Below are 13,231 nucleotides of genomic sequence, written 5' to 3'. Positions count from 1 at the left end.
TATAATAGGATATTTCTCTTTTGCATTGAAAGCAAAAATACTTTTAGCTTTAATTTTAAAATTAACACGCTTCATTGACAAGCTTTACGTAAAATACTGCTTGGATGGTGAAACGCATTTAGCTACTGTATCAATTATGGGTTTAGTCTTTAGTCTGTTTAGACTATTTTCAGTTATTAATAATCATTGACTCGAAATATCTATTGAAAATTACATTGCTATTATATTGTTTTAAATATTACATTGCATGGATATTATTTGTTGATTAACTATAGATTTGTTTTGTTAAACAATCGTTCACAATTCATGTATAATGCATATATTGTTAAATAGGTATCTACAACATTTAAGCGTTTGAATTTTGCATTAGAATTACTTTATTTTTAAATATTTTTATAAATATAATATAATTCAATTACTGTGTTGTATACCTAAAATATTATCGCAATTCAATTGATTACACACAAAAAAAAAAAAAAAATATTTATAATGCGCATATTGTTTTCAACAGTAAGTTATATACGATTCAAATTCAATAATAATAGTATGTTACTGATATCACTACGAACAGCCGGGTTCTCTACAATCAGTATAAAGACTAAAACCATTTTTTTAAAAGCTACAGAGCTGCAGCATATTATTTAATATTTTAGTACTAATTATTAACTATTTTTTATCGTACTCTCACTGAATTCAATGCAAATATACGCATGTATGGTTTATTTACTCGACTGTTCAAGTCATCACTTACCTACTCAATCTCACACAGCACGCATTCATAATCATTGTAGATACCGCAGCTACTGTGACGTTTTATTATCATATTTCGAGTCGTGGCCAATTAACAGTAGAACTTTCGGTAATGCTTCATTGTCGTCGTAACAATGAGGGCCATTATGATTATTTCAAACAAGATTATAATAATATAAAACCGCATTATGGGTCGATAATAATAAGGTCATCTGATGATATCACATTCATAAACGGTACGATGTTTAGTAATAATAAATAATATTATTTATATATTATGTATTATTCAGTGTGTCATTATAATACGGTGCGGTGGTCATAAGCTCTAACAACGAGTGTGTGGTAAGAAGGCACTTATTATTGGGTATTAGATTATGGACAGTTGTTTATGTTTTTAAAACGTATGTCAATAGAACAAACTGTAAAACATTCGTCTGTCAAACGAACACAATATAAAGGTTGCACCTTGAAAACATATTAGGCATACTAAAACAATAATAGCCAAATTACGCGAACAATAATTATTTTGAATATTTTGAGATGCCGACGTCGACGCACAAGACTCAGATAAAACTTAATCACTGGCTAGTCTTGGGAAGTCGGCGCGAATGTATACCGTGTGTATTTAAATCGTGCGTTCGGAATCTCGATAATCTGTTGGAATTATGTTCAGTGTAGTGAACGATAAAATACCTCAGATTGTTTTCGCGTTAGCAGGTACGTACCAACAATCGATTTACATAATGATATAATGTCTAAATTATAATATTATTATGTACCTGCAGCAGTGGCGGATTAAGCTATTTGCCGTCTACAAGCAGCACATTTGCCGCCGTTCCAAATTATAATATATTTTATTTTTTAAGTGCGCCAAATTTGTCGCTCCAATCTCCTGATTACTTTGCCTGTAGGGTAACCCGACGCTGACCTGCAGCTACAATAAGTTAGCCGAAAAAGATTATATAGTCTAATGAAATCACTCTAATTCAACAACTAATAGATTATGTCTCGAGTCCGATGTGCAGTAATAAACAAATAATATAAGTTTGATATTAATATATTCCATATTGATTAATTGTTATTCTAGTCGTTCGTCGTTCCTGGACTGCAATGTCACTTTTTTCTCCTTGTCCGATTTATATAAATATAATAAATGCCGCGAGATTGTAACGAATAACAATATAATTATTATTATGAATAAATGTATATTGATCCGTTCAAGGCATCGCAGTCGTATTATATTTAAATTAAAATAAAATAATAAAGCATAGAATAAAATAAAATATTGTTGTTGTCAGACGTCCAAATTCGCTGGCATCGCTCTACTCAAATGTCACTAGGACGTAATTTAATACACATAATTACGCAGTGTATTTGTGACATCGAAATACTTCTTTAAATAATACAAATGATCACGGAATCACGGTCTTCCGCAACGCGCACAGCACATAAAATAATACGATTCGTATGGGATATGCATATCATATAGGTATGCACTCGATAATAAATTTATCGTCTCAAATTGATTACTAAATTAGCACAATGGTAGTGAAGGATGAGGATATTTGCTTAATGGAGGGGATAGAGGAAGAGAAGAGCGATTATGATTTCTTATTAAAAATTTACAACCATTAATGATTTCCTCTCAACTAAACTTATGTTTTTAACAGTATAGTTGTCTTTTCGACATTTGTTTTAATAGTACAACTACAAATAGGTGCATAAAAAAATCTATGGCCCAACCTTTGAGGGGGAAAACTTCAAACTATCCACCTACATCACTTCCCTTAATATACATCACTGTAACACGGCGGGTCGTTTCATTAGATTTTATCCATCGAATCAAACCGTGAATGGTAATTTAAATGACTATTATTAACATAATATTTATAAATATATAATACGATGTACATTTTTTAAAACATTATAACATATTTTCAATATTTTTATTCAATTTAAATTCGAATATACGTTTGGTGTGGAGAAAACCAAAGTTGTTAAAAAACCTAATGTTTAAAATACAACTTATCATACTTTGCTGGTTTTCAACTACAGTTGGTTCCAGTGCCAACATACAATAATCCATATCCAAAAAATAGTAAGCAAGTAGAAATAACGCGTCCTATTTGTATGTATACGACAATTAATAAGACATACATTTATTTAAAACTCCAAAAATTGACTCAATAATACATCGATAGTATCAACTACTTGTCAACCTATATAATAAACAGAAACTGAAATATCGTATAATAATTATAGGATTAAGCGGATGAAGCTGTTTAGTGAAATTTTTGGAACTTGTCATAACTTTTTAGTATAATATATTATGTCTGGATTTTACGGGATAATATGTAAAATGTAAATCGTATTATAATGATAAATGCTGATATGGAATTTATCAACTGCGCAGATCTTTGAAAATATAGTTTGACTCAATTAATGTTATAAGTCATCAAAATGCGTTTTAATCAACTAACCTTTACTTTAATAATTAGTGTAGATTAATCCTCGTTGGTTTCAAATAATATGGATTTTAAACAAATAAAAAATTACTCAAATATAAATAAAAATCTTCACGATCTCCGCGATCAATTTTCAATATAGTTGTGACCTACTTACCAAGACTAATTGAAACAGTAGGTTTGTTTTTCTCATTTTAAACCGAAATGAACAAATTATGTAATATTCTCTTTCAAGTCGCACCCACAGACGATAATCCAGTACCCAGCACTGCAATCCACGGCAAGCGACCCGAAATCAGACATTAATTTAATTAATTTCTTCTCTCTTCTCCTTTCTATTGTGCAACAACAACTAAAACCTAATGGCATGTAATTTCATCTATTTATTCTATCCATTAACTACAACGTAATACATTTTATATGCACATATTAATTAACTGACATAATATATTATTACAAATACGATTGTAAAATTATTTGAAACCCAACGTATGTCTAAATCGTTGAATACATATTCACATAAACCCCCCCCCACGTTACTATTTGTTATATTTTTTTAAAAATAATATTATAATAATATGCACGTATACATTACACGTGGATTTCGTTTCGGCCGTTGCAGCGTCTCTGGGAGCGTTCGTCATCGGCACAGTGCTCGGATGGTCCTCGCCGACGCTGACGATGTTGGAGAACGGGACCGCTGTTAGCTTCGAGGTGTCGTCCATGGCAGCGGCGACCGCGTGCTCGCTGTTCGGTGTGGGCGCTGTGATCGGCGCTGTACCGGCTGGTGCCGTTTCGTCCGTGTTCGGCCGACGCGTGTCGCTCATCGTCAGCGAGGCGCACGTGGTCTTCGGGTGGTTGATGATCGCGTTCCCGAAGGCCGCGCGGATGCTGTACGTGGGCCGGATACTGCAGGGCGTCGGGTGCGGTGCCATGTGCACCATAATACCCATGTACGTCGGCGAGATAGCCGAACCCGAAATCCGAGGTTTTTATCCCGACCGTTTTGTTATTAATATAATAATTAATATACATATTTTGTGGAATATATTATACATAACCAGCAGCTACGGTTATCCGAACTGCGAAACGTTATAATAATATACCTCAGCGGACGAAAAAATATCCGTATAATATAATAATATATCATCCCGGATTTTTATGTCATAGTGATAGTGAATATAATACGTGGACAGTGGTCGTTTGGGCGAGTGTAATAATTTTAATCTAAAAATTAATAGTCCGTTTGTGTGATATATATATCATTTATATTTTATACCGTTGAGGGAGTGAAATTATTTTTACCTGCGTTAGCATTGAACCGATATGCACTTTGATGACGCGCAAGTATTTTTATCTTATTAATTTTTAACTTTAAATAACTATACTTGTATAATACTACACCAATATTATTTATTTAAAGCTAGATATTATTATTAATTAATAATTAAGTACATCGTTGCGATTTTAGTTTATTTTTCAATTGAGAATATAATATATAATTATACAGTATATATTTATGTAGATTAAAAATTTATAAACAAACTTATTCATACTCATATTCACCCAAATAATAAAGTTTTTTTTAAATAAACACTCGCCTAACCGATTACATAATTAATTATAAATATAACGATTATTCACCCAAAATAGTTAAAATTATAACACTATTCATTGTAAAATAAAAAAAAACGACGGTTAAGAAAAGTTTAGCTTAAAAATAATTCATGATAACTATATAAGTATTATTAATTGATTTAATAGAAAAATAAAAATAAATTAGAAATAAAAGAATTAAACTTAGCAAGTAGGTTCTACTTCGACGTATGGTAGGTGACGAGTGAATTACTGCAATGGATGTGTTAAATTTAAATTCAGTGATACATCATTGTACACAAAAAACGGATCTGAGCTAAGACTTCTATCAGGCTACATCACTAAAGAGTAGTAGGTAAATACTTGTATTTCATAATATTTTTTTTGATATTATTATAAAACACATCACTAATAAGTAATTTATTTTACTATTACATACACATAAAAATCTGAAAAATAACACACTTATCATTATAAAACCAATATATTCATCGCACCGTTCAGAATCTAAAATGGATAATGACTATAATGATCCATAAACACGTAATAAATAATTGACGTGATAGAAATAATATCGTCGATCTAAATCGTTTATATATATATTTTTTTTTATAATAATGATATTTTATTTCATAGATATACATTTTATATAACTACTATTATTTAATTTATTTAAATATGCAATGAAAATCGTAAAAAAAGTTATACACCTGTAAATGTTTATACATCCGGGATATATATGTTTCATATGTGTAATGTCTAGAACTTTTTCCCAAATTTAAAAACCCCTTTAACTGTTTGACAATTGTTCGGAAATCGTATAGGTACCTTTTTTTTATTCTTGCCCACATAACTCATTGGCATTTTAGGGTTCCTCGGTGGTTTATACCAGTTGTTTGTCGTGTCCGGCATTTTGTACTCGTATGTGCTCGGAAACTTTTTGAATTACACCCAACTCAACTTGGCGTGCGGCGTGTGGATGATCCTCCACATACTGGGAGTTCTGTACATACCGGAATCACCATATTTCCTCATCCAGGAAGACAAAAAAGTTGGCGCCGAGGAGGCGTTGGCCCGGCTTCGGGACGCCGATCACGACTGCAAGACTGAACTCGCCGAGATACAAGTAAAATGCTTAATTGTATTATAATATTATATTACAATATAATTGAAACACAAGTTTTCGTTTAATTTGTGTTTTCAAATTTTCAACACATTTGTCCAATCGCCCAAATAAATATGATTTTAATGACTCTAACATTTTCATTTCTCTACCCACTGTAGAAATTCGTTGAAGAAGAGCAAAAAAACAGTTATACGGCGCGCGAAGTGCTTGAGAAGGACGTGAACCGGAGGGCGCTGACAATCGGTATCGGTTGCATGTTTTTCCAACAGATGACCGGCATCAACGCGATCATATTCTATATGAAACATGTGTTCGAAATTTCGGGAAGTGACATTAGTCCCGAAGTATGCACGACCGTTGTTGGCACAATACAGGTACCCAATACGTAATATTTGCTAATCATTTGTATTTTAATATGGTTTTAAGAATAACTATATTTTTGTAACGTCAAATTACTACTATAGATGATTTCCGCACCGTCGTATGTTTCAATCACTTCATTTTTCACACATACTTATACAATTTTCATCAGTATCTATTTTTTGGTCGAATACTCGTATTATACTTTAACACTGTAATTAATTTTGTTTTAATTTACATATAAAAAAACCGGAGAATATTATTAGTTTTTCGACTTTATTTTTCAGACAGCTACTAGTAGACATTAAACACTGTATGTGAAATTATAAAATAAAATTGAAAAATGATGATTAAAGGTATAATTATTGAAGTAGCCCGTTCCTGTATTAAAATGATTATTCGAAAAAAATTATAATGCCACTTTGTTCAGTGGGTTACACGGCGTATTGTATAGGCAATTTAAGTACATAAATGTTTTGAAATGTTAAACGTATTGTGGCTTATAGCCACATAGCAATATTATTATTTCAAATAGATATTTAATTTGATACTTCATGATAACATTATTTGTCACATATGGTTAGCTTTAAAATTCAATCTAATAAATAAAAAATATAAATTACTTACTACAGAAACTAAAGTGTATATACTATATATGGTCAAATTGTATATAATACTTAACCTATTATAATATGATATAATATAATTATTATTCACGTTAAAACCAAACCTCGTTACTCTGTAATGTTATTCAGTTTTAATAATTTTTAAATTTAGTGATTTTAATTGTAATACATCACTAAAAAATAAATAAATCGCATTAACTTTTATGCAAAAATATTATGAAAATTGCTAAGAAATTAATATATTATAACTTCGTCGAAAGATGAAAATCAATTAATAATATATAATAATGTACGTGTGCTGTAATATTATGACTCGAGAATTTATTTAAAAAATTAACTAATTAGTTGACGGTCATCGTTTTAATGAAATGCATTAATGGTCATCGAAATTTTCTGTTATACTATATAAAGTTAACACAGTAAAATTAAGAAAATACAGTTTCCCAATTTGTAAATCTGTGTAAAAATTATTGGATAATTTATTAATCGTAATGCATTGTTTTTCTTTTAAACAACACAATGTAAAATCTGTACAGTCATAAATAAATAGATAATACATGGCATGATCAATATAATTAGGAAATTGCTATTAGTAATAATTTTTAATTATATTAATAGGTCTCTACATATTCATAATCTTAATATTAAAACACGTTGACGCCTCTCACCGAATATCACAAAATTATTTGCGTTTGAACGTAATATTTAAACTGTTATAATCTCCTCTCGTGTGCTGTAATTAATATGATAAAATAAAATACTCGGGCTAGTCAAAATGATCGAATATGGTTACAATGTCGACCATTTTATTTCATGACTAATATTTGAAAATATTTATTGTATCTATGCTCACTATAATCTTGTTTATTCAACGGAATATTAGAAGATGACGATTATCTACAATCGTATTTGATGAAAACGTTGTGTTTTTTTTATCATACCTACGTAAAAAAAACAATAAAACAACAAACTAGTCTGTTTTTTTGTGAAATTACAACATTTAAATGTACATATAAAATTATATTTATATATTAAATTTATATCAATTTTTTGTTTTCACTACAATGGCTTATAATATTTTGATATAATTTCAAATCCAGTACAAAACAATTTAAAACACTTGTGGTATCTATGTTTTATATATAACCCATTTGTCACCATGAAAAATGTGTACAAAAGTTTTTTTTATTATACGTCCGGAAACCGTAAATGATATAGTTGTAAGAATATTTTTAGAGAGTTGTGAAACCGATAAAACCTTTTTCTATTTGTTCATATTTTTTAGAATTTTTTTTTTTATATTACGTATATTTTATAATTTAATAACGTGATTAGAAATATGTATGCTCTAGGGTGGGATAAGTTTTTATAACTATTTATCCCTATGCTACGCAATCCCTTTTCACCATACAATTTTATAAATAATTTATTCGTCTATTATTACAAACGAAAATAACTTAATAGTTATTATTTATTTGTAATAGAAAATTAGTAAACAACAATAGTACTATTTTATTTATTTATATTTTATATCATAACATGAGATCCATCATTCTTGATTTTTGATAAAATGTTGATAATGTATTCTGTATTTAACTTTATATTACTGCAATTATTGCTAAACCATTAAAGTATTTCGATTTTGTTAAATTAATTTGAAATATTTTATTTAAAAATTACAGAAATAATGACGTTTATAATTTATTTTTAAGAGTACAGGAGTGTCATTTGTGAGATGTAAAGACGAAAAATATGTATTTGTCTCTCATACATGCTCTTTGTACTTAAAATATTTGTTATTGAAATTTATATAGACGCTTTTATAATAAGAGTAATAATACTTTGAAGTTTTAGGCATTTTCAATGATAATAATGATAATTGTTATAATTTAATTGGTACTTAATTATGAATTAAAAGTAATAAATTCGAAGTACTTGTAAAAATAATTGGGAATATTCACCAACATTTTCATGTTAATTCAAAATTAAATAATCATAGGATATTTGAAATTTGAACAAAGTGTGATTTTTAAAATATTTATAGTAATTTTATTTTCATTTATGTCGATCAATTTTTACTCGGTTACCTAAATTAAAAAAATTAATAAAAAATTCTAATGCATTGTTCTTATGAATACATTTAAAAAAATTTAAAATTGATCAAAATAATTTTCTTTTTTTAAAAGTTTGCAGCTAATTATAAATTTACTAACTAATTTATTCAACTAACTGATAGATACAGCAGGCATGTGGGTATATCCATTTTTGCATTAAGGTTAAAATGTTATTTGAAAACAAAATGGCTCTAGGGAGCTATATCTCCCTCCCCCCGATAATAATTACGTCACTGATAGGATATGTAATTACGGTTTTTTTTCAGGCGTTCTTTGAACGATGAACAGATTTTTACATTAATATTCCTAATAACGATATTGATGTTTTAGGTGGTAATGACATTCGTATCTATGATGATCACGGACAAGTTTGGCAGACGCTCGTTAATGGTGTACTCAATGACTTCGATGGGCCTCTGTTTACTAGCACTGTCGTACTATTTTTTTTCAAAAAAATACAACCCTCACGTGGCCCAAACGCTGGACTGGTTACCACTCTTGACTATAGTGTTGTACATATCCATGTTCTCGATTGGTTGCGGTCCTATACCGTACATAATTATTGGGGAAATATTCTCATCAGAAGTTAGTTATATAATCGTTTTTAACACCATATTATATTATGTAACCTGTACAATTTATGTGACCTTGTATGTTTGTAACTATTACAAACGTTAACTAACGTTATCATTCATCATAAATTAGTACAAAATGACATTTTTTGAAAATGCATAGTATTGCTAATAACTATTTATATTGACATTTTTGTAGCTCAAGTCGATGGGCACGGGCATGTCAATCGCCACCAATTGGATATTGGTCTGGCTGGTAACATGTTTGGCCGAACCTATGGACAAATTTATCGGTCCGAGTGGTACGTTTTTCGTGTACTCTGGATTCTGTTTTATGGGCATGTTGTTTGTCGTCAACTGCGTACCGGAGACTAAAAATCGATCTCTAGCTGTGATTCAATCGGACCTGGAAAAGAACTAACAAACGGTTGTACGGTAGTTCATCTCGTTGGTGTGAAATCGTTAAAACCACTCTATATAAACACAATGTCATTTTGATTAAAATTAAATGTATGATTGAGATCTGGATAATAAAATATTTTTATACGATATTATTAATAATGATAAAAAATTATCGATAAAATAAATTTATGTGATTCAGAAATGATGTACTTGACAAAAATATTTCAATCGTCATATTATTAACGAAAAATTTATTTATATATATGTCGTAATTATTTGGGTACATAATATACATTATTAATGATAAATATTAAACAACATATATACTTGTAAACTTTTAAAGGTAAAATATTCATATTATATTAGAAATACGTTGCACTTAATTTGGGTAAGATGTAAATAAATAACTGAATTTGTATTTTATGAAAATACATTTCCAAAACATTAAAAATATCTTTTTGGGTTAAAAACTTTTAACTCAAAAACAAAATTAAATTAATTGTCCTGAATATTGGATACGAAATATAATAATTATACATAGGTACATAATATGACACATCTATTTTGTAACGTGTAAGTGGCCAAATTCAAGTTTCGTGTAGCAAAGTAAGTTGTTATACGTTTATGACATTTTTAAGATTAAACGTAGATAATAAACTGTCTAAACTTATATAATGCTATATCATTATACGTACTAGTTTTTAGAACATAAATTTTTAGTTTTTGCATTATTAATTTTTAAGTAAAATAATAAAGAACATTATTCAAGTAATTAAAAACTATATATTCTTAAAACTATTTATTTATATTAAATATAAAAAAAATATATAGTAGTTATAATATATTATATAAATTCTCTACGCAACAACTATGAAGTATAAATAAAGTATAAACCATAAATTAATTAATGAAGAATGCTTAATATTTAAATCTTATATTTTACAACCAGAAAATTTTTTATAAATATAATTATTATATATCACAATCCATGAAAATCAAATTGATAATTAATACGCAATAAATATAGACAATATAGTAAACTCGTATTGAATAATTACTCAAATATAATAAAAGCACTATAGTTTTAAACTCAAAGATGTTTACGATTCAGATTTAATTTATTCATGCTTGCTGAAATTATATTTTGTCGTAGAAAACATTTAAAAAAATATTAATAAAAAATATTTACCTAAACTCAACTTAATAATAATGTATGCGTCATTGATTTCGCGTTTATATTAAAATACGCGAATACCTTGAAACTATTATTTTGTATTTTGTACAACCGATAATAACGCGCAGACATTTTATTTATTGGTTATTTTTTATCCTGAAATATTTACAGAATAAAATTGTATTGTAACTGTTGCAATAGTATAGTATATTATTATATATTATTACTAATAAAATATATAGTATAATACTTTATGTTTGTGCTTAAAAATGCCAACCAAATTGGAGATACTAAAATATTTCGGTTTTCACAATAAATATTATTCGATTACATTTTACACATTTAGAGGTATTTATCTCGAGATTTATTTATTTATTTTCGAGTAGTAAAATATTTTATCTCGTGAGTATAATAACGTAAGAGCGGTCTCGTGGCAATAGTAGTGTAATAAACCTATTATAGAAAATAAAATATTACTGCCGAGTTTTTGCAGATAACGAAAACAATATTACATCGACCAGAAATATTTTAGTGATACGCTTTGGAAAAACTATTGACATAGAAATTGATACGGATTTCACTAATAGTAATATAATATTATTATTGCAATACCATCGTAAACGACAAACATGATTTACATATTATTCCGTTCGCGCGTAGTTTATGAATAAAATATAGTGTACTTATACCTAGCTATACCGTATGGGGGGGGGGGGGGGGCGATGTGGATCGATGTAGTTAGATTAACTACGAATCGCATAATTACGCTCGCCGGCAAGTTCAACCGAATAATGAGGCGTAGGTGTTGTATTCGTTAAGTTCAAACGTGAAACAGATAATTGGATATATATTGTTATTACATTATTGCGACCAGCAACTCTGAATAACGCCTTTGTTGCGGTAAAGAATGAATAAGACAGATAATCGCAGATGGCTCGGGATAATCTATATTATTATACAGGTAAACCGCGAGTACGGCAGAATATAATGTTTTATATATTATAAAATGATAAGATCGATAATTTAATGAACCTCTCCGCGCGCCGTTGTGAGTGTACGCGAATACAGCGATATTTAGGAGATGATCTCACAATAATACGACAAGCGACGGCGCAACCGCTTCAAATTTTACGCTGAAATAGCAATAAAATCGAAGGAAGGCTGACCTTAACAACTTTTGTCCAACCTATTTGTATATAGTATTTTATCGGCGGATGGCGAACAGTGCGTTCAAGAGCCGATTGTGACGAGCAAAATAACACGGAGTTATTTAATCACCCAACCCGATCTCGGCATGATCTAAGTCTGATGTTGTTGCATGATTTCGTGAATGCATCATCGTATCACTTTTCAATGTGACCAAAATTATACTTCAAAACCCACAAAAGTAAAACTCGCCGATTGTTACAGACAAATAAACGATATTAAATATTATTCAACATAAATATTTTTCATAGATCCAAGTATGACTAAAAAAAAAAAAAAATGCTAAAGAAAAAGACCTTGAAGTTGTACAATTGATTCAATTAAACTATAAAGTGACTATATGCGAGAGCACGTACTACGTAGGTACGTTAAATAATGCAATTAAAGAGACTCTGTACAACTCAAGGGTTCAGCTGTTAGGATAATATTATATGCTGTAAATAATTAAACATTACGGTTAATCCGGTCTACGAGTGTATTATTACGTTTCGCAAAAAAACCGTTTTCAAATACGTGCCAAACGTTTAATAATAAACTCGATTCAGTGCTGAATACGATAATTTGACGTGTGATCAAGTAAAATCTAAAGGAATACGCTTATCGATATGCACGAGGATAAAGATAAAAAATAATACAACTATCGATCCTGATGTACCTTTATTAAAATTTAACGATATAAAAAGCATTGCTTTTATAACTTCAATTTTAAAGTTTGTATCTCATCAGTTGTTATAGCAAACACCTTCCCGATGTAACCAATTTCAAATGTAAAAAGCTTTACATACTTAATGTAGGTACTTTAAAAATAATATATATCAATATATTTCCGAGATGCATATA

At 29.2% G+C, this 13,231-nt stretch overlaps 1 protein-coding gene across 1 annotated transcript; it reads left to right on the top strand.

Moving 5' to 3' along the window:
- The first annotated feature begins 1,315 nt into the window (after nt 1-1,315).
- On the top strand, nt 1,316-10,213 carry LOC132932434 (facilitated trehalose transporter Tret1-2 homolog). The gene is made up of 6 exons (XM_060998814.1): nt 1,316-1,467; nt 3,838-4,203; nt 5,681-5,937; nt 6,096-6,311; nt 9,368-9,622; nt 9,809-10,213. Exons 1-6 carry the CDS (start codon nt 1,416-1,418, stop codon nt 10,028-10,030), a joined length of 1,368 nt encoding a protein of 455 aa, XP_060854797.1. The 5' UTR covers nt 1,316-1,415; the 3' UTR covers nt 10,031-10,213.
- The last annotated feature ends 3,018 nt before the right edge of the window (nt 10,214-13,231 follow it).

Source organism: Rhopalosiphum padi, chromosome 1, assembly GCF_020882245.1.
Source record: "Rhopalosiphum padi isolate XX-2018 chromosome 1, ASM2088224v1, whole genome shotgun sequence".
NCBI lineage: Eukaryota > Metazoa > Arthropoda > Insecta > Hemiptera > Aphididae > Rhopalosiphum > Rhopalosiphum padi.
Note: the sequence above shows the minus strand (reverse complement) of the source record. Positions and strands in the feature narration are given on the sequence as shown.

Coding starts and splice junctions, on each gene's coding strand:
- LOC132932434 (XM_060998814.1), top strand. CDS start 1,416: ATGTTCAGTGTAGTGAACGATAAAATACCTCAGATTGTTTTCGCGTTA. Junction 1,468..3,837: donor GATTGTTTTCGCGTTAGCAG/GTACGTACCAAC, acceptor CGGCCGTTGCAG/CGTCTCTGGGAGCGTTCGTC. Junction 9,623..9,808: donor GGGAAATATTCTCATCAGAA/GTTAGTTATATA, acceptor ACATTTTTGTAG/CTCAAGTCGATGGGCACGGG.